The sequence below is a fragment of the Hypomesus nipponensis genome, chromosome 22, assembly GCF_054491055.1.
Source record: "Hypomesus nipponensis isolate SF chromosome 22, ASM5449105v1, whole genome shotgun sequence".
NCBI lineage: Eukaryota > Metazoa > Chordata > Actinopteri > Osmeriformes > Osmeridae > Hypomesus > Hypomesus nipponensis.
In genome coordinates, this window is record NC_140382.1 from 18703280 (window position 1) to 18725808 (window position 22529).

Here is a 22529-nt window from a genome sequence, read left to right on the forward strand (position 1 = left end):
GGTAGAGAGAGATGGATAGACAGGTAGAGAGAGATGGATAGACAGGTAGAGAGAGATGGATAGACAGGTAGAGAGAGATGGATAGACAGGTAGAGAGAGATGGATAGACAGGTGGAGAGAGATGGATAGACAGGTAGAGAGAGATGGATAGACAGGTAGAGAGAGATGGATAGACAGGTAGAGAGAGATGGATAGACAGGTAGAGAGAGATGGATAGACAGGTAGAGAGAGATGGATAGACAGGTGGAGAGAGATGGATAGACAGGTAGAGAGAGATGGATAGACAGGTAGAGAGAGATGGATAGACAGGTAGAGAGAGATGGATAGACAGGTAGAGAGAGATGGATAGACAGGTAGAGAGAGATGGATAGACAGGTAGAGAGAGATGGATAGACAGGTAGAGAGAGATGGATAGACAGGTAGAGAGAGATGGATAGACAGGTAGAGAGAGATGGATAGACAGGTAGAGAGAGATGGATAGACAGGTAGAGAGAGATGGATAGACAGGTAGAGAGAGATGGATAGACAGGTGGAGAGAGATGGATAGACAGGTGGAGAGAGATGGATAGACAGGTAGAGAGAGATGGATAGACAGGTAGAGAGAGATGGATAGACAGGTAGAGAGAGATGGATAGACAGGTAGAGAGAGATGGATAGACAGGTGGAGAGAGATGGATAGACAGGTGGAGAGAGATGGATAGACAGGTAGAGAGAGATGGATAGACAGGTAGAGAGAGATGGATAGACAGGTAGAGAGAGATGGATAGACAGGTAGAGAGAGATGGATAGACAGGTAGAGAGAGATGGATAGACAGGTAGAGAGAGATGGATAGACAGGTAGAGAGAGATGGATAGACAGGTGGAGAGAGATGGATAGACAGGTAGAGAGAGATGGATAGACAGGTAGAGAGAGATGGATAGACAGGTAGAGAGAGATGGATAGACAGGTAGAGAGAGATGGATAGACAGGTAGAGAGAGATGGATAGACAGGTAGAGAGAGATGGATAGACAGGTAGAGAGAGATGGATAGACAGGTAGAGAGAGATGGATAGACAGGTAGAGAGAGATGGATAGACAGGTAGAGAGAGATGGATAGACAGGTAGAGAGAGATGGATAGACAGGTAGAGAGAGATGGATAGACAGGTAGAGAGAGATGGATAGACAGGTAGAGAGAGATGGATAGACAGGTAGAGAGAGATGGATAGACAGGTAGAGAGAGATGGATAGACAGGTAGAGAGAGATGGATAGACAGGTAGAGAGAGATGGATAGACAGGTAGAGAGAGATGGATAGACAGGTAGAGAGAGATGGATAGACAGGTAGAGAGAGATGGATAGACAGGTAGAGAGAGATGGATAGACAGGTAGAGAGAGATGGATAGACAGGTAGAGAGAGATGGATAGACAGGTAGAGAGAGATGGATAGACAGGTAGAGAGAGATGGATAGACAGGTAGAGAGAGATGGATAGACAGGTAGAGAGAGATGGATAGACAGGTAGAGAGAGATGGATAGACAGGTAGAGAGAGATGGATAGACAGGTAGAGAGAGATGGATAGACAGGTAGAGAGAGATGGATAGACAGGTAGAGAGAGATGGATAGACAGGTAGAGAGAGATGGATAGACAGGTAGAGAGAGATGGATAGACAGGTAGAGAGAGATGGATAGACAGGTAGAGAGAGATGGATAGACAGGTAGAGAGAGATGGATAGACAGGTAGAGAGAGATGGATAGACAGGTAGAGAGAGATGGATAGACAGGTAGAGAGAGATGGATAGACAGGTAGAGAGAGATGGATAGACAGGTAGAGAGAGATGGATAGACAGGTGGAGAGAGATGGATAGACAGGTGGAGAGAGATGGATAGACAGGTGGAGAGAGATGGATAGACAGGTGGAGAGAGATGGATAGACAGGTGGAGAGAGATGGATAGACAGGTAGAGAGAGATGGATAGACAGGTAGAGAGAGATGGATAGACAGGTAGAGAGAGATGGATAGACAGGTAGAGAGAGATGGATAGACAGGTAGAGAGAGATGGATAGACAGGTGGAGAGAGATGGATAGACAGGTGGAGAGAGATGGATAGACAGGTGGAGAGAGATGGATAGACAGGTGGAGAGAGATGGATAGACAGGTGGAGAGAGATGGATAGACAGGTGGAGAGAGATGGATAGACAGGTGGAGAGAGATGGATAGACAGGTGGAGAGAGATGGATAGACAGGTAGAGAGAGATGGATAGACAGGTAGAGAGAGATGGATAGACAGGTAGAGAGAGATGGATAGACAGGTAGAGAGAGATGGATAGACAGGTGGAGAGAGATGGATAGACAGGTAGAGAGAGATGGATAGACAGGTAGAGAGAGATGGATAGACAGGTAGAGAGAGATGGATAGACAGGTAGAGAGAGATGGATAGACAGGTAGAGAGAGATGGATAGACAGGTAGAGAGAGATGGATAGACAGGTAGAGAGAGATGGATAGACAGGTAGAGAGAGATGGATAGACAGGTAGAGAGAGATGGATAGACAGGTAGAGAGAGATGGATAGACAGGTAGAGAGAGATGGATAGACAGGTAGAGAGAGATGGATAGACAGGTAGAGAGAGATGGATAGACAGGTAGAGAGAGATGGATAGACAGGTAGAGAGAGATGGATAGACAGGTAGAGAGAGATGGATAGACAGGTAGAGAGAGATGGATAGACAGGTAGAGAGAGATGGATAGACAGGTAGAGAGAGATGGATAGACAGGTAGAGAGAGATGGATAGACAGGTAGAGAGAGATGGATAGACAGGTAGAGAGAGATGGATAGACAGGTAGAGAGAGATGGATAGACAGGTAGAGAGAGATGGATAGACAGGTAGAGAGAGATGGATAGACAGGTAGAGAGAGATGGATAGACAGGTAGAGAGAGATGGATAGACAGGTAGAGAGAGATGGATAGACAGGTAGAGAGAGATGGATAGACAGGTAGAGAGAGATGGATAGACAGGTAGAGAGAGATGGATAGACAGGTAGAGAGAGATGGATAGACAGGTAGAGAGAGATGGATAGACAGGTAGAGAGAGATGGATAGACAGGTGGAGAGAGATGGATAGACAGGTGGAGAGAGATGGATAGACAGGTGGAGAGAGATGGATAGACAGGTGGAGAGAGATGGATAGACAGGTAGAGAGAGATGGATAGACAGGTAGAGAGAGATGGATAGACAGGTAGAGAGAGATGGATAGACAGGTAGAGAGAGATGGATAGACAGGTAGAGAGAGATGGATAGACAGGTAGAGAGAGATGGATAGACAGGTAGAGAGAGATGGATAGACAGGTAGAGAGAGATGGATAGACAGGTAGAGAGAGATGGATAGACAGGTAGAGAGAGATGGATAGACAGGTAGAGAGAGATGGATAGACAGGTAGAGAGAGATGGATAGACAGGTAGAGAGAGATGGATAGACAGGTAGAGAGAGATGGATAGACAGGTAGAGAGAGATGGATAGACAGGTAGAGAGAGATGGATAGACAGGTAGAGAGAGATGGATAGACAGGTAGAGAGAGATGGATAGACAGGTAGAGAGAGATGGATAGACAGGTAGAGAGAGATGGATAGACAGGTAGATAGAGACTGGATAGACAGGTAGAGAGAGATGGATAGACAGGTAGAGAGAGATGGATAGACAGGTAGAGAGAGATGGATAGACAGGTAGAGAGAGATGGATAGACAGGTAGAGAGAGATGGATAGACAGGTAGAGAGAGATGGATAGACAGGTGGAGAGAGATGGATAGACAGGTGGAGAGAGATGGATAGACAGGTAGAGAGAGATGGATAGACAGGTAGAGAGAGATGGATAGACAGAGGGTAAAATTGGGATGAATAAGTGAAAGCAGCCACAGGCTAACTTGAGCAGAGGATCCCTGTCAGCTCTCATCCCTTCATCCTGCCCACCTGTCCGCTGTGGACCGCCACAGTGCGCTGACACTGGGGGTGTCCACAGCACAACACTGGAGGAAGTCCAGGCAGGCTTTTCCATGTACGCTATTCCAGTTTTTCAATAGAGAAACTGTGTTTGAACAGGTATAAGACCATCAATTACAGCTACCTCACCTCACATTTTCTGTTTTACAGTTACAAGCTGATGTTGAATAAACGCCTTTCAGTATGCCCATCTCATCTCATTCGACACGTTCTACTACTGTTTATGGATGTCAAACGCCAGATCACACATGTTCCGGTCGTTCTGCTTATGTCACTTCCTGTTTTAGCACACCAGACATGATTTTCATCTTTGTCTCCATTACAGTCCCACAATGTCTTACTGCTGTTACTGTTACTGTCATTCCATCTTTTCTGTTGTTTGTTCTCCAATCTCTCCATCTTCCTCCATCTTCCTCCATCTTCCTCCATCTCTCCATCTTCCTCCATCTCTCCATCTTCCTCCATCTCTCCTCACGGCTTCTCTCTGTCCGTGAGATTGGTTCACCTGTGTAAACCGGTGAATGCTGTTTGTCTAGCTTTGATGTCAGTCTTCCTTTGCCCCCCTCCTCCCCTCTCCTGTCTCCTCTCTTATCTCCTATCTCCTCTCTACTAATACATCTCCTTATCTCCGGACCTCTTTTCCCTGTCTCCTTCCTCTGTCCTCCTCTCTCGCCCCCCTCTCTCCTTCCTCTGTCCTCCTCTCTCGCCCCCCTCTCTCCTTCCTCTGTCCTCCTCTCTCACCCCCCTGTCTCCTTCCTCTGTCCTCCTCTCTCGCCCCCCTCTCTCCTTCCTCTGTCCTCCTCTCTCACCCCCCTCTCTCCTTCCTCTGTCCTCCTCTCTCGCCCCCCTCTCTCCTTCCTCTGTCCTCCTCTCTCACCCCCCTGTCTCCTTCCTCTGTCCTCCTCTGTCATCCCCTCTTTTTCTTCTCTCCCTTCTCCCTTACTGCTTCCTTTCTTTCTCCTTCTCTCACCCACCCCCTCCTCTCTCCTCTATCCTCACTCTCCCCTCCCTCCCTCCCTCCCTCCCTCCCTCCCTCCCTCCCTCCCTCCCTCCCTCCCTCCCTCCCTCCCTCCCTCCCTCCCTCCCTCCCTCCCTCCCTCCCTCCCTCCCTCCCCATTCTTGATGCCCATGGCTAATCTGTGCCCCCCCCCTCCCTCCTGTGTGTGCTGTCTGATAGCGGAGCCACCCTCGCCACGCCCCTGGGACCCACCTGGCAGTATGTACCACCTGTTTCGCCTCTCCCTCTCTCGCTCTCTCTCTGTCTCTCTCTATCTTTCTATCTAACTGTCTCTTTCTGTTCTATTGTCTCTCTTTTGTCTATCTCATGCTCCTTCTCTCTCTGACTCTATTTCTCTCTCTCTTCCCTCTCCTGCTCTCATTCTCTCTCTCTTCCCTCTCCTGCTCTCATTCTCTCTCTTCCTCTCCTGCTCTCTCTATCTCGTCCCTCCTGCTCTCCTCTCTCTCTCTCTTCCCTCTCTTACTCTCCTTCTCTCTCTCTTCCTCTCCTGCTCTCTCTATCTCGTCCCTCCTGCTCTCCTCTCTCTCTCTCTTCCCTCTCTTACTCTCCTTCTCTCTCTCTTCCCTCCTTCTTTCCATCTCTGTGTTGGCCTCCATGTGCCCCTCCCATCCCACTGTCCACACACTGTCCACACACTGTCCACACACTGTCCACACACTGTCCACACACTGTCCACACACTGTCCACACACTGTCCACACACTGTCCACACACTGTCCACACACTGTCCCAAAGACAGGCTGGGTCTCCCCTGCGAGGGCCCCACTCAGTCACACACGGTCACACAGTCACACACGGTCACACAGTCACACACGGTCACACAGTGGCAGGAGCCCAGTCCATCTCTACCACTAGATATTCCATACATGCAGCCATGGTAACGCCCAACACACTTTTTGGCTTCCTTGCCATCAAAGTGTCTCTTGACGTCAGTGTGTGTTGTATGGTGGTAGACGTTCAGTGTTTCAGCGGGCGCTGGGTGTTGTGTATGGGTAGGTACAGCGGTGCTAGTTTCTTAACTTTGACTTACTTTTTCTTAACTTCATTTTCTCTCTATGTCCTTGTGCTTCGTGTTGCACAAACCACTGACTGTGCCGACCAATCAGCACTGCGTGTGTGGAGCCCCTGGAACAGATACAGCATACGTTCCTCTACAATGTCATTAGGATCCCACGCAAATGTAACTTACCATCACCAAGAAAACAGCATAGTCAGTATAACAGAAACAACAAATCAGTAATGAAACTTGGTCCAGAGGCCCTGGCTGATGTCTGTTCCAGGGGTTGTCAGCTAGATGTCATCTCGTCTGTGGCCACCAGATGGGGTAAGAATTTAGCTGGCGTTCCAGACATGTCGACTGTCCAGGCAGCGACACTTAAGAATAAGGCGGGGTGTGGACACCGTGGCCTCGAAACTGATGTGTGTGTAGGTGTGTGTGTCAGGGTGTGGGTGTGTGTGTGTGTGTGTGTGTCAGGGTGTGGGTGTGTGTGTGTGTGTCAGGGTGTGGGTGGGTGGGTGTGTGTGTGTGTGTGTGTCAGGGTGTGGGTGTGTGTGTGTGTGTCAGGGTGTGGGTGTGTTGGGAGGGGGAGGGGGGGGAGGGGATATAATGAAGCGACTGACAACCTGTTGGTTATCACCACTTGTCAGTTGAGCGGTCTCAAACTTAGTATGGGATGCGACGGTCACTTCCTGTGACGGTGTAGAATGTTTCCAGGGCCCACGTCAACACCCCGCCTGTTCTTAGATCCCCAGCCGTTACTTCTGCCAGCTTGTGTTCTGAGGAACATGGGTGATGTTATAAATAGCTCGACATCTAGATCCTTTTATGTGTCCGAATCGCCGAGTGTTTGTGGTGGAAATGCTGCTGTGTTTTTCTTGTCAGTCTTACTGACAGGACGTGGGTGGAGCGTGGTGTGTGTGTGTGTGTGTGGCGATGCTTCTGGGTCTGTTCCTCCGTGTTGCGGCCCTCCTCTGGCGCGTCAACACCATCTCTCCCTCCTCCTCACCCTCTCTTCTTCTCCCGTCCCGCCAGCCCATCGCAGACATCAGCCCCATCCGCCGCTCGGCGTCCACGCTGACCCCCCAGCGCCCCCTGGAGGTGGGTCTGGGGGACTACGCCCTGCAGCGGCCCACCCAGGGCCAGGGGTTGGCGACAGGGCCGGGGCAGGGTCAGGACAGGGCACACCACCGCCATCACCACCACAGCTGCCAGCGCCGCCGGGACAAGGACCGGAAGCAGAAGTCTCTGGATGGAGCGACCAGTGTTCAGCCTGCCACCAGCACGGGTGAGACACGAGTTCCTGCGAACACACACACATGGCAAAAAGAGAGAGGGGGAGAGAGAGACAGAAGAGAAACAGAGAGAGGGTGGGGGTGGGAGAGAGAGAGAGAGAGAGAGAGAGAGAGAGAGAGAGAGAGAGAGAGAGAGAGAGAGAGAGAGAGAGAGAGAGAGAGAGAGAGAGAGAGAGAGAGAGAGAGAGAGAGAGAGAGAGAGAGAGAGACGGGGATAGAGAGAGAGACGGGGATAGAGAGAGAGAAAAGAAAAGGAGAGAGAGAGGGAAGGGGAGTTGGGGGGGCTGGCTCTTGTTCCAAATTGCCTGGATGCTTAGTGGTGCAAATTCCTTAAGAGATTAAGGGTCTGTGATCGCGTTATGTAGGAAAAAGGGTCTCTGATTCCCATCCCAAAGGGTTTCAGCCAGGATTGTGCGTGTCAAGCTTCCCCTCTGACTAGCAGAGACTTCGAGAGTTCCTCGAGGAAAATCTCCTTTCTGTGGGGATTAGATTTTTTGATTTGTATTGGTCGCCTCTTTGTGCTCTGTAGTGGAGAGTGACGGTTATGAAATACGATTTAATCTGCCCCCAAAACAGCTCCTTTAGAGATGTGTTTCTGCTCCACATGCTGCGCTGCGATGTGTGAGGCACGGTTCATGTTTATTAACAGGCCGTGACTGAATGAGGCTAAACCCTCCTCTCTACAGAGAAGCTCCCAGGCTGCATCAGACAGGAACAGGGCGTTTCAGCAATCTAGTGTTCTATTGTCGTAATGGAGGTTTTGCCACATAGATAGGGAGGGAGGGAGGGAAGGGAGGGAGGGAGGGAGGGAGGGAGGGAGGGAGGGAGGGAGGGAGGGAGGGAGGGAGGGAGGGAGGGAGGGGAGGGGAGGGAGGGGAGGGGCGGAGAGGGAAGGGATTGTTAGAAAGGGAGGGAGGGAGGGAGGGAGGGAGGGATGATAGAGGAAGAGGGAGGGAGGGAGGGAGGGAGGGAGGGAGGGGCGGAGAGGGAAGGGATTGTTAGAAAGGGAGGGAGGGATGGAGGGAGGGAGGGAGGGGCGGAGAGGGAAGGGATTGTTAGAAAGGGAGGGAGGGAGGGAGGGAGGGAGGGAGGGAGGGAGGGAGGGAGGGAGGGAGGGAGGGAGGGAAGGAGGGAGGGAGGGAGGGGCGGAGAGGGAAGGGATTGTTAGAAAGGGAGGGAGGGAGGGAGGGAGGGAGGGAGGGAGGGAGGGAGGGAGGGAGGGAGGGGAGGGGCGGAGAGGGAAGGGATTGTTAGAAAGGGAGGGAGGGAGGGAGGGGCGGAGAGGGAAGGGATTGTTAGAAAGGGAGGGAGGGAGGGAGGGAGGGAGGGAGGGAGGGAGGGAGGGAGGGAGGGAGGGAGGGAGGGAGGGGAGGGGCGGAGAGGGAAGGGATTGTTAGAAAGGGAGGGAGGGAGGGAGGGAGGGAGGGAGGGAGGGAGGGAGGGAGGGAGGGAGGGAGGGAGGGAGGGAGGGAGGGAGGGAGGGAGGGGAGGGGAGGGGAGGGGCGGGGCGGAGAGGGAGGGAGGGAGGGAGGGAGGGAGGGAGGGAGGGAGGGGAGGGGCGGAGAGGGAGGGAGGGAGGGAGGGAGGGAGGGAGGGAGGGAGGGAGGGAGGGAGGGAGGGAGGGAGGGAGGGAGGGAGGGAGGGAGGGAGGGAGGGAGGGAGGGAGGGAGGGAGGGAGAGGGATGATAGAGGAAGAGGGAGGGAGAAAAAAACATCACAGGAAATTCACTCAAATCATTTCAGTTCAGCTCAGTGTATTAATCCTAATGGAAATTCAAGTGTTGAGTAAGTCACAGAATAAGTCAAAACAAAGGCGTAAAAACACAAACACAATAGAAAAACACAACACCAACAAAACACACAAAACCAGTACCTCACCAGGAACATGTCTCTGTGCCCTCCAGGTTCCCCCTGCGACCCCCCGGTGGAGGGGGCGTCCAGGGAGAGGGCGAGGGAGCGCGGGCGGCCTCAGGAGAGGAGGTACCACTCGGTGGCGGGGGAGAAGCAGCGCTACTACTCCTGCGAGCGCTACGGAGCCAGGGACCCCGGCCACGCCCGCTCTGCCGGGCCCAGCCGCTCCACCTCCCCGGGGGAGGGCCCCGACGCCGGCCTGCTCAAACTGGGGAGGAAGGGGGAGGGGGGCGGGAGAGAGGAGGACAGGAGACAGGAGGTGGGGAGCAGTATTTTACCACACACACAAGTCATTTCAGTGTCCCACGAGTGTAGTACAGTGCAGTACACATCATTGTCTTGTCTTCACTCTCTCTTCTCTGTTCCCATCCTTGCTCCTGCCCCCCCCCCCCCCTCCCAGCTTAAAGGAACCCCCCCGGTCCAGACCTCAGGCTCCACGACGCCCCGAGGGCGTCGGCAGCTGCCCCAGACCCCCCTCACCCCCCGGCCGGCCGTGGCCTACAAGACCGCCCACTCCTCGCCTGTCCAACCGGCCGCCACGCCCCCCTGCCGCCTCAGCAGGGGGATGTCCGAGCACGACGCCCTGCTCGGCGGCCTAGACCGATCCCCCGTGCCGGTCACTCGCATCGGCTCCGACCCAAACCTGAGCCCCCGGGCGTGGGACCGGCCTCCGCGCGGCCTCCTGGAGGAGACGACGGAGGACTTCCAGGACGCTGTGAGCACCCACGGAGGGCCTAGAGTCTCTCCCAGGACCGCTGCCCCGGCCTCGACCCCGGCCTCGGCCTCACACGGGGGGGGCGCCGGGCCCTCCACGGCGCCCACACAGGGCAGGGCGGGGGTACCGAACGGGTTCCACTTCACCCTGGGGCTCAACGCGGGCGCCAGGGGCGCCGGAGGGCTTAGGGAGAGGGAGGAGGAGGACTGGTGCTAGCTAGTTTGGCGGATCCCCCCTCCCCTCTCTCTCTTCACCTGCGTGATCCGAAAGCGTTTTAGCTTGAGCGTCGATGGACTCCCGTTGTGTTTTGGACGGGTGGTCGAACTGCGGGATGACGTCAGCTTTGGAGCTCTCAGAGGAGGCTGAAGGAGAAGGAAGGGTGTTGTTTACGTTTGAAGAGAAACCACTGGACTGTACTTAAAAAGGAAAACCCTTCCTGTTTGTAGTGTTGTCCTCTCTTTTTTAAAACAAAAGACGACTTTTTTGTACTCCCTTCTTGCACTGAAATTGAAACTCGTCTCGATTGTGTGAGCGAAGTGCAGAGCACACGTTAAATCCCTGCGAGTGTTTTGACCTTGGTCGGTAAAAATGTTTTTGTTTTAGAGGAAGATTGAAGAAAAAAGAAGCCAAAATGTCTTCCTACTTTGAGTGGGGTTGGGGAGAGGGTTGGGGGCAAAGACTGTGAACTGTGATCGATGAGCTGAAATGACAAACCCCCTCAGAATGCCAATCATCCTTTCCCGCCTGTTCCTGTGAAATGATCTGTTGCTGTCCGATCTGTTGGCCATGTATTGGAAGCAGGAGTCATGAGACCAGACCTCACCATGATGAAAATGCACTACCACTCTACCCTTTCCTTGCAGCGGAAGATCCTTTAGTCTGACCTTGTTCTCTCGCTAGCTCAGAATTCGAGGTTCTAGCAGATGGACCCCATCTTCTTTAACCAGTAGTTTCGGACTATATGTTTGTGTAGTTGTAGATCTTCTGTGGTCTCGTGCAGCCTGCTCGCGACACGATGAACAGAAAATGTAGTTGTTTTCTACGAAACTACGGTGGATTGAATATCTTTTCACAGCTTTCTTGTTTTTGTAAATGAATTGAGAGTGTACAGTGGTCAGGTAGGTCAGCTCTTGCTAACACGATGCTCTGGTTGCTGAATTACCAAGTGCCTGTCATTTAAAGATGTATTATTGTACAGTTGTGATGCAGCCTGACTTGTAGATGGGACTCCTGTCAAACATGGGATGTGTTATAAAGATGATATAAACTGGTTATGCATAGGAAGACAGTTATTTAAGGTTGTAAAATAAAGTGAGAAGGTTGGTGGAGCTGGAAGAAATTAAACCAATTGCTGGTTTTTGATAGAACGAAGCATTTGTTTTCATCTCCGATGAGGGAAAATAATTGATATAGTTGTAAGCAAGAGTTAGAGATCCAAAGCAAGCGATATACTGCATGCCGGGGGTCTGGACAGTATCAACGTTCGTCTGTACCTGACTTGAGACGCCTGTCGAGCTTTCTGCCTTTTTCTTCCAAAATAAACAAAACTGCCAGAAAGAGATGGTAGGAACAGACGTGTAATGGGAAAAAAGTGCCATTGTGATTCCCTCCAAACAAGGAAAGTTTCACTTTACCGTTTTATGTTTTTCTATTATTGTACTTTTGTTCTAAACTATATATATAGATCATGTTGGGAATCTTTACCTCGTCTCTCTGAATCCCAGAGGAGGTTCTGTGCTTAAGAAAACGACCACAAAGAAGTGTGCCACCTTTGCCCGAAAATCATGGGTTTGTTTTCTTCCAGGTCTGTCTCCCCTGAGGGCGGGACTGTAAGGAGGGGTCTTGCGGAGGGATTGACCCTAAAGGTCAAAGGGGTTATTCTATATTATCCTATCATAGGCAAAAAGGGTTGTGTTGACTGTTGCCTTACAGTAGGGCTATGCAACAAGAAGACACTCCAGCCAGCCTGTAGCTTTACCCTCTGGGAAATCCAGATTCACGCTTTAGCATGATTGTCACCAAAATTTTACATTTGATTTATTTAGGAGTTGTAAATTGTACAGTGAATATAGTATAATGTGTAAAGTTATTGGAATATACATTTAGGCACAACGGTATTGAATCTTTCACAATATGTGAAACAGGGCATTTTGAGTTAATCAAGTTGACTGCATGTTCCCTGATAGAACCATGAAAAATGTGTTTTTATTGTATTGAATCAGAAGTCACATATTTATTTTTGTTTCCTATTGTCAAATCCTGTAGGCTATAATGTGCAATCTCTTTGATGGATAGTAAACAGGTGAATTATTAGAAATGAAATAAAGACATGGTTATGCTTCTTAGGGAGAGGTAACGTTGTAGATTGAAGGAATGTTCCCTGGCCTATAAATGTCCCTGTTTGTTTTGCCATACTTTGTGTGCTTGTGTGTGCGTGTGTGCGTGTGTGTGTGGAGGATTTGGCAGTCCCTTTGTCTGAACCATGGTCACCCCTCATCTGAACCCATCCTCTATCAGTGTGCCACATTGGAGGCTTCGCATGTTTGTCACCACAGTACATACCTCATCTAGTTTGACATGGCTTTGTTCCTTGGACATGTTTGCATGTTACTGTACGAAAAACTATGTGCATGTGCAAAAAACAAACAAAAAATGTTTTGTTTCTTCTCATACGGTTCATCATTGGACAATGATGATGCATCTGTTTTTGTTTCTGGAACTGGGAAGAAGACAAAAAAGAGCTTGAATAACAATATTTCAAACGTGTCAAATCTACACCACTCCATGCTTGTGTCAGAAACGGAAAAAAACGGTTATTTTCTGAAGTTCAGGACTGACTGAATCCTTTGCTGCCTGGTGTGTTATCTGACTGGCAACCCTACAGTCATTTCTACTATACCATTACATTTTGTATTCTAGAAGTCCTTGAATAAAGATATATCAAAATTATAACAAGACTACATCTTTCACAATCTCAGTCTGGTGACAGTCTTAGTGTTCATGTTTTTATTTCATACAAATTTGCAATCGATTTGTCTTTGTGGTATTCTAGAGCGTAAAAAACACCCAAACTCACCGTATTTCATTAAGCCTTTGTTAACGCTGACTATTATTAACTTCTAAATCAGAAGCATAAGAATCATCGACAGGTTTCATTGGACAGAGTGACACGAGTGGGCGGGGAATCGCGTGCCATATACACATTTTGCGCGCGAGCAGTTGACGTTCCGCGTGCTGGATGAGAGAAGGTGCGGAGGTTGACAAGTCTTGTGATGGACAACTGTGGCCAGTGATCATCTTGTTGTCCTGCACTCTACATTTGTCAATTTACAGGGAAAGGAGATGGCATGATATCTTTAACATTTGATGGACTTTTCGTGAGAGGAAGAGGCTTCAATTTAACTTGTATTGAACTTATAGATGCATTGTGAATTTTGATGTTGCTCCTGCCTCGTCTTTCAGTCCTTGGATACGCCAGTGATAAATTCCTCAAAGTTATTGTATATTTTAAGGACTTATAAGTGGAGACAATGTTTTTTTGGTCAATAAAATGGACAGTTTGTCACCTGGGGCTTCTGTTCGTCTGCGCTGCCTCTTTTGACGTTGAATCGCTGGACTCCGGCGGTGAGTCGGGGTCAGGAGCGCTGCCCTCAGGTAAGACATCATTAACCTACGGAAGACTGAAGTCTTCTCTTGCTGTATGTGAATTATTTCCCCTGTGAGGAAAATAAACTTAACTCTCAACCGTGTGTTAGCATCCGTTTAGCACTGCTTGGAACGAATTGGTGAGAACTCAATTGAGAGACCACTATTTCTCCATTGTAAAGCTCGAGGTTTAATCATGCCAATTTGCCTCGTGGAGCCGCTGTTGCGTCGTAAAAGGTTTTGAAGTCGAAACAGGTTCAGTTCAATAGCAGGCGACCAGCCTGTTGCAGTTATTCTTCACGCTCTGAAGTTAGACTTTAAAGTATTGTTAATATTGACGTCTATAATAGGCTAATTACTTTAAAAAATATATATATATGTTTCCCCACAAACATATATTCCAGCCTTACTGTGTGTGCAAAAATCCCTGGCAAGAATGTTGTTAATTAACTCCACCTGATTCTCTGATAGACATCGTGTCAAATATTCACAGTGTAAGTAGTTTTCGAAACTTTGAACATTTTTGAACCCTTTCCAAGGTTTCTGAGACGTCATTGAACTCCTTACCTGATGATTCTGTGTGCCATAATCATGTATTATGTGAGAAATTAGTTTGCCCTCACTTCTTTTAATAGAACAATTATAGAATTATAAAGGTCACAGTTGTATGCTACTTTACCATAACATTATGAATGAAAATAAGTAATTGAATGAAGGAATATATTATACAAGTACATCTAAAAAGGAATATACAAGACTAGGCCATTCAAATATTGTGATATTTTACGTTACAAACTGCATTCAGTCATTGTGACTATTGGAGGGATTTTAAGTATTTTTATGAGGAACATTTCAGAATGGTTTCTGAGTAAACAGTTAACCAACCAATGAAGGAGCACAAGAAAGATGACCATTTTATTTAGTCGACTCTGTGACTTGGGGTGTGATTAGAATAGCACAGCCTCCATTGTGTAACAGGATTTATTTTCAAAGCCCAATCTTATCCAGTTTCCTCACAGCTATCAGCTATCAGCTGTGTACAGTAGACAGTCACAGATGTCAGTTCTGTGGACACTAGCCCCAGACCTGAGGGAGGGGCGCACATGAGTCTTTAGGCGAAGAAAGAACCAGCTAAGAGTCTGGATTAGACCGCTACAGTGACAGACACATTTTAGCGTGTGTTGAGTGAATCCAGCCCCATTTTCGCTGCTGAATGTTTTCACTGCATGTTTTGAGAAAGGTCCCGGGAGTCGTTTACAGCTGGCGGAGCGTAAAAGCCTTCTTTAAACAGTGCAGATTTTCATTGAATAGACCGGTGATTATGTAATGTTAAGATAATAGTTCCCTAGGCAGCCATGTAATCAAGCTGTGGGTGAGGTGGCTGTACCCACTTATTTACATTTTATTGCTATTATGCCCTGTAATAGAAATAGATTGACTCACCTGGAGGCTTTGTTCGTTCTGGTGATGCAAAGGAACAACCCACCCAATAAAAAAAAATACAAATCTTAAAACGATCTGAGCTGTAGTTGAACTGCATGACCTAATGTGGGTTTAACCTCACGAATGGGGGGGGGGGGGTGGTAGGGCTGATGGGTGTGTGTGTGTGTGTTGGGGGGGGGGTGGGGTTAGGTGAGGTGGGACCTGAACACGTTTATTTCAAAGCCTTCCTCCGGGGTAGAAGCGACCGGGACCAACGGTCGTTCACGGTATGCGACGATGACATCACTGTGTGTCACTGTGTCTGACCTGGGACGGCATTGCGCGCCTCGGAGGTTGGCTCTACTGGATCGCCGTGTGCAGAGAGATCTGCGCTGGTGATATAGCAGACGTGTACAATCTGCTATGAGGGGATCACTGGACAGCTGCGCTTTCAAACAGTCTCCCACCCAGATGAAACACACAACGCCATGGAAATCCTAAGGCGATAGGGGACGCACTACCCCCCCAATCCTGGGGAAAATAAGATGACCCCCCACCCCAATATTTACATTCAATTTACATGTATGCATTATCCAAAGCAACTTCCAAGAGAGAGCTTTACAAAAGTGCATAGGTCACTGACCATAGCGGGTAGCCAAAACATGAAGCACACATTGTGAAAACCAAAAAGTCCCAAAGGGAAGAACCCTAAGAGCATTTAGTTAAACAAGTTACAACTAAACATCATGAACCTCAAAAAGTGCAAGAGTGCATCTGTGGAAAACAACCCAGTTTCTGTGTCATCGATGGCATAGAAGTTCCTAAGTGGTTGGTTCATCTGTTTGGATTAGGGCAGAGGTTTGGCTGGACGTGACCGCCAGCAGGCCAGACTGACTTTCATGAGGGGGTGAATGACAACAGCCCCGAGCCTGCGAAGCAAGACATCAGTCTGGAAGGGCTAACATGTCATTCCAACGTTTTTATATCTGAATGTTTGACTGCTCATCAATGCCAGCAGTTGCTTAACTTCATCCTCCCAGTCACTTTTAACCATGGTGGTATACTGTAACTGTAAAGCACACACGTTTGGGATGAGGAGCACCATGTTGAGACAGACAGTTTGTTTTAAAGATATCTTCCCTTCCCATCTAGTTTTGCATGCCGGCTTATCTAACTTGTCATCAACTCTTGTCGACTCGGCCAATCAGATCAGAGGAGAGGTCCCGGTTTTAAAGAATCTCAAAGACACTGCCTGCGGATCCAGTTCATGATGTCATCACCGATACATCGCCAGATCCATAACAGAGCATCTGCTGCCAATGAAACAGGATCTGAATCTCAACATTAGCCTCGCGTGTATCTGGAGCGAATCAGCCAGCTGAGCTGTGCGGAGGCTCGCGGGGTGTAGCACGCACCTCGAAACACTCGGGCAACGGTGCCGGTTCAGGGCGTGTTCTCAGACTGAGGTCAACCCTGAATGAACAGAGCCAGCAGTGGTCTGATGGGTCCAAACCACATGTTGGTCTTAGCCTGGGCTCTTATTCCCCTGCGTGAAAACTGAAACCAGGTGCGTAGCTAGATGGCGCGGGTGTAATAGTCTACGTCGGCAGACATGCCATTCCATCAGGTGTTCGGTGTTATAGACGGACCGGGGTGTATCGGGGTTACCTCACCGCGTGTTGGTCGTGTCTTTATTCCATCTGTTCCGCTGTTTGGATCGCCTCCGTCAGCGAGCGATTTGAAACAGTAGGGTTTCTCTCTGTTGGCGCAAGAGCACGCATTTAATTGAATGATTGTTTTTTAGCTACATTCTCTAACAGCTATGCGCAGCCCACAAAACACATGTCAGGCTGTGACCTAAAAGACTTGAGCTATGCGGTGAGGTTGTTGTCTTTGCTATGCTGTGATGGAAGTGTTGATACATTGTAATTATGGCCATGCATCCCCTGTATTGTAGTTGTAAGTTCCTTCGCAGCTTGTAAATGGTAAACACCTGCCGATTCTGGGCCTACCTTAATGCAACACAGTGCAGCCATGCCCTGTGGTTTAGTGTGTGAGTCCATTGTGGTATGTTAAATCTTTTAACACTTTTTTTTTTATTATTAAGCAATTGTACAGCATTTTGGTCAACTTGGGTTGTTTTTAAATGTGCAATAGAAGTAAATGTGAAATGTAACAAAAAGACATCTCGTTGATCCAAACAGTGTGATGGCAACCAAGTCCATAACTCAGTGACAATACCGTGAAAAAAGGAGGGATAAGGGGAGCGCACCTGGCAACCCAGGTGCTGTTCTCCAGGGCAGATCTTTGTCTTTGTCCCTTTGTTGGACAGTCTCTCACAGAGGATGTATCGACATTCTTGTCCTGCTCACTTATAAAGAAAAAATACATAAATCATTTAACTTTTTTTTTCTGCGCTTCCAACTTGTTTTTGCACTCGATGAATTTGGCTCTTGCAGAAGTGCACTAATTTGGGAATAAATGAATAAAAATAAAAGTTAAATAGAATATATAAACATGGCTCCTGTTAAAAGCTGTCCTGTCTTTGCCCTGGCAAGCAACAAGGCGGAGACCAGGTGTCCAAGAAAAACACTTGGTTTGACTTTGGAGTGAGGTGCTCCAGTAAGGCCAACCCAAGCCTGCTACAGATTGGTGTCTAATAGCAGACGCTGACTTCACTTGGCTACGTTCTACCCTCTGGGAAGCCATAAACCTACCATGATATTTGTAATTCGCCATAAAAAAAAGTGAAGGTGGGAGCCAGGTGTCGATTTGAACTGAGCAGCTGTGACGCGTCTAACTGGCTGCTTGTGTTCCGCAAAATAGATGCCAGATGATGCGATGTTGTTTCACGCTAGTTTGACACACACACAGACACACACACAACCTAAGTATTTCTCGCTCACACACTCTCTCTCATACTCGTGTGCACATGACCTAAGTCTCTCTCTCATACATGTTGTGACCCCAAACACAGACGGAAGCTTGTTTAGCCGTGGCATGCTGACCACCTGCCTCTTCAATGACCCTTGTGTGACATCATCACTAAGAGCCAAATAGGAAAATAAACAGATCTCTCTCCGAAGCCCCATTAAGGTCGAACATTGTTTTTATTTTCTCTCTACTTGGACCGTGAGATCATGTAAGTGGGTCTGCAGATGGCATCAGATGACTGTATCTCATACTATTTCAAACCACTAATAAAATAAAAAAAACTGGTTATCTACATTCCATCAATATATGAATCTACTGGATCTGGAAGAAGTCTTTGTGGGATACATAGATAGTTCAGAAGTGCTGATCCTGAATTAATTGGAGGTTCCAGTGACATTTCAGTCGTTCCTCTGCTGACGTAATTTCTTATTTGAAGCTGTGCCTTGCCAGCTTTTTAGTAGCTAGTCGCCAAAATAAACATTTGACCCGCAAGCTTGCCGCCAAGGTAGAAAGAATGGCTCTTGACATGTTCGTAAATGTCTTGAACGTTGATATACATGTGCTGATACCTATCTTTATTGAGTTAGACTGAGCGTGATTGATGAAAGACCTTGAGGTGAGCGCCATGTTTTGACGAGTGAACCCATACAGCTTTTGTGTTGGGCACCGCCAGAGGGAACAACATGAGCTCGGATTTGAGTTGTTTTAGTTCTTTTTTTTTTTGTTACTCCGGTTTCTTTTTTTGTTTCCTCACGTGAACCGTGTCCTTGCTCCGAAATTCCAACGACGAAACCTCCGCCAGGACACGTTAACCCCGTTAAGCTTTTGTTTACTTTTTGTGGATTGATGTGTTCTTGATGTGCCCTTTCTCGGCCCGCGCGTTACGTATACTGGCGGCAAAGACGCGGTAAAATGCATTGTTTAGCAGAACGGCCAGCTAAAGGCTTGTTAAACGCCTTGGGGGTGTTTTGCTTTTGGGGTGGGTGGGAGGATTTCGGGTTCGGTCCGTTTTTTTCATGAGCTGAGACCAGAACTGTGTCATTTTAATCTAAACAGTGCTTCAACAAGGAATTTTTACAAGTTTTTTTCCTCCCGTGCTGTGCATGTGGTGGTTGTTGGTGGGTCTGTGTTTGTTACATTAGGCCTAAGCAGTTCTGTGTAGAAAGTGATAAACTGCATCAGTGAGATTATTTGCTTGTTTTGCTGGAGCTCTGGTAAAGTCATAACGTCTGATTTTTTAAAGCTCCAAACATCTCTGTTATCACTGGTCTACTGGCCCTGGTCCAAACATCTCTGTTATCACTGGTCTACTGGCCCTGGTCCAAACATCTCTGTTATCACTGGTCTACTGGCCCTGGTCCAAACATCTCTGTTATCACTGGTCTACTGGCCCTGGTCCAAACATCTCTGTTATCACTGGTCTACTGGCCCTGGTCCAAACATCTCTGTTATCACTGGTCTACTGGCCCTGGTCCAAACATCTCTGTTATCACTGGTCTACTGGCCCTGGTCCAAACATCTCTGTTATCACTGGTCTACTGGCCCTGGTCCAAACATCTCTGTTATCACTGGTCTACTGGCCCTGGTCCAAACATCTCTGTTATCACTGGTCTACTGGCCCTGGTCCAAACATCTCTGTTATCACTGGTCTACTGGCCCTGGTCCAAACATCTCTGTTATCACTGGTCTACTGGCCCTGGTCCAAACATCTCTGTTATCACTGGTCTACTGGCCCTGGTCCAAACATCTCTGTTATCACTGGTCTACTGGCCCTGGTCCAAACATCTCTGTTATCACTGGTCTACTGGCCCTGGTCCAAACATCTCTGTTATCACTGGTCTACTGGCCCTGGTCCAAACATCTCTGTTATCACTGGTCTACTGGCCCTGTTCCAAACATCTCTGTTATCACTGGTCTACTGGCCCTGTTCCAAACATCTCTGTTATCACTGGTCTACTGGCCCTGGTCCAAACATCTCTGTTATCACTGGTCTACTGGCCCTGGTCCAAACATCTCTGTTATCACTGGTCTACTGGCCCTGGTCCAAACATCTCTGTTATCACTGGTCTACTGGCCCTGGTCCAAACATCTCTGTTATCACTGGTCTACTGGCCCTGGTCCAAACATCTCTGTTATCACTGGTCTACTGGCCCTGGTCCAAACATCTCTGTTATCACTGGTCTACTGGCCCTGGTCCAAACATCTCTGTTATCACTGGTCTACTGGCCCTGGTCCAAACATCTCTGTTATCACTGGTCTACTGGCCCTGGTCCAAACATCTCTGTTATCACTGGTCTACTGGCCCTGGTCCAAACATCTCTGTTATCACTGGTCTACTGGCCCTGGTCCAAACATCTCTGTTATCACTGGTCTACTGGCCCTGGTCCAAACATCTCTGTTATCACTGGTCTACTGGCCCTGGTCCAAACATGTCCATTGGCACTGACCTGTTCACTGGCATAGACCCTCCTTCTGGTGAGTTAACCATCAGTACACTGTGTAACATGTCTAACCTGGCAACCAGCTGTGCGCTCATCGTCACCTCCTGGGCCAGACCATTACAGTCTGTGATCATCTACCCTCCGCCTTTGATAACTGTCTTGTGCATCCTCTTTATGAGCTATGACCTAATGTAAAGACCCACCCTCTGTTAACTGCCATGCATATTAATGCCATCGAGACAGGCTCCTTCACTGAACAGATCTGGGAGGGTTTTGATGAGGTGGTGCTGTTACCCCATCTCTCCCCACCTCTCTCTCTCCCCATCTCTCTCTCTCTCTCTCTCTCTCTCTCTCTCTCCCCATCTCTCTCCCCATCTCTCTCTCTCTCTCCCCATCTCTCTCCCCATCTCTCTCTCTCCCCCCATCTCTCTCTCTCCCATCCCTTCTATATCTCCCTCTTTCTCTTTCAGTTTGAAAATAAGGCTGTACGACGACAGCAGCTTAACCCTTGTGTTCTCCTCGGGTCATTGTGACCCATCAGTCATTGTGACCCACCGTCGTTTGCGACAACTTTACCGCATACAAAAACAAAGTGAAGCATTTTCTTTTAACCCTTGGGCTGTCTCAGACCCCCCACATTGCGAAGGTTAAAATAAAATTATTTTTATTTGCTTTTGTATTGGGTAAAATTGGGTAAACACAACGATGGTTCGTTATGAACCTTTTGGTCATGTGACCCGAAGGCAGCACAAGGGTTAAGGTTTGGACACTGATGGGAAATGATGTCTGTGGAGCTGACAGGGAGTGTGTGTGTGAGAGGGGGGGGGTGTGTGTCAGGAAGGTGGGGAGCGGGAGGTAATAGTGGGTACTAGGGTGATGGATAGGCATGTTGTCAAACAGCCAGGCGGTTGTGTTCCCCTGGGTAGGTCCACCCTGTCTGTCAGTGGCTGTGAGTTTACTCTGACCCTGAAGGGTATTCAAAGCAGCGACCCTCCCAGGTCAGCCTCCACCAGTATCCAGAGCAGGGCCAGCCTTGTAAAAGTCTTTCACAAGAGCTTTTACAAGCACTTAAACGACCTCGTCCATTGACTTGCTCTGTTGTCTTAGTCCTTCGCCCTGTGCCCTGCGCGGCAGTGCTGAGACCTGAGTGGGACGAAGAGAGGTTTGGAGGCCGTCGCAGGTCGCAAGGTTGCTACAGACATGTTGAGGCCTGTGCAGGATACACGCATGTTCAAACTCAGAGCTCGAGAGACAGCAGTCTTATCATAAGGAGATTAGGAGAGTTAAACACAAGATCGTTCAATAATATTGACGTTATTTTAATGTACTGTTGGAATTCCACAACCCGTCTCTGTATTAAGCTCGTCCAAAAAAATGAACAAATACCTGAACAGTTTGCTGGTAAAACTGGGAAAGTTACTGACTTTAATTTTCTTTGTTTGATTTGACTAGCCTCTCTGATTGTTTGCTGAAGTAACACAATGGCCTCTTTTCCTTGAAGGTTTGAACGTTTCATTACACTGATTACACTTTTTTGTTCATGGGTGTGGGTGTGCTGCGATGTTGTGACTCACGCGATTCCATTCCTCCATTCTAGAACACATGGGCTTTCACCTCCAGTGTTCCACAACAGCCTCATTACCTGGCAGATCAACTTGCTGGACCGTTCCAGTCTCTCTGCCTTTCTCATCTCATGTCAAACACCCAGTTACAACCCTCCCTTCTTCCTTTTCTGCCTCTTTCTCTGTCCGAGTGGTGTGTTTAACACATGCAGCAGCAAGTCGGCACCATCTGTTGGCGCGTTAAATCTTTTTTTTTTTTACAGTTTTTTTTTCTTCTTCTTCTCTGTTCCTGTGTTCTTTGGAGAAGTAGATTGTCAGAGGATGGCTGAGGGTAAAGCGATCCATTACCTGATGTTAATAAGCCTGTCGTCGCAAATAACCCCTTCATACCTACCTACCTGGTTTTAGTCCTAACAAAAGGACTACAGCAAGAAAAAGGAAAATAAATACACATGTACAGTATATATACTTTCCAAATACTTTGATTAGAATGAATGGATTACATTTCTGTTTGGGTTTAAGTCTGCTAGTGGAGGCCAGGTATTGTTCTTGTGCCTGACCCAGAGCCCGACTCTGGGCAGGCCTGGAGACCCCAGCACTCCAGAGAGAGAGGGCCGT

The 22529-nt window shown here is 48.4% G+C and overlaps 1 protein-coding gene across 1 annotated transcript in view; it reads left to right on the plus strand.

Annotated features, from left to right (window-relative positions):
* cacna1bb (calcium channel, voltage-dependent, N type, alpha 1B subunit, b) overlaps window positions 1-12823 on the plus strand; it is a 100910-nt gene extending 88087 nt beyond the window's left edge. Inside the window, exons 48-51 of the mRNA XM_084687069.1 lie at window positions 5150-5188; window positions 7022-7274; window positions 9186-9408; window positions 9586-12823. Coding sequence (XP_084543195.1) covers window positions 5150-5188; window positions 7022-7274; window positions 9186-9408; window positions 9586-10123 — 1053 coding nt within the window. The 3' untranslated portion in view covers window positions 10124-12823. The remainder of the gene's footprint in view (window positions 1-5149; window positions 5189-7021; window positions 7275-9185; window positions 9409-9585) is intronic.
* The last annotated feature ends 9706 nt before the right edge of the window (window positions 12824-22529 follow it).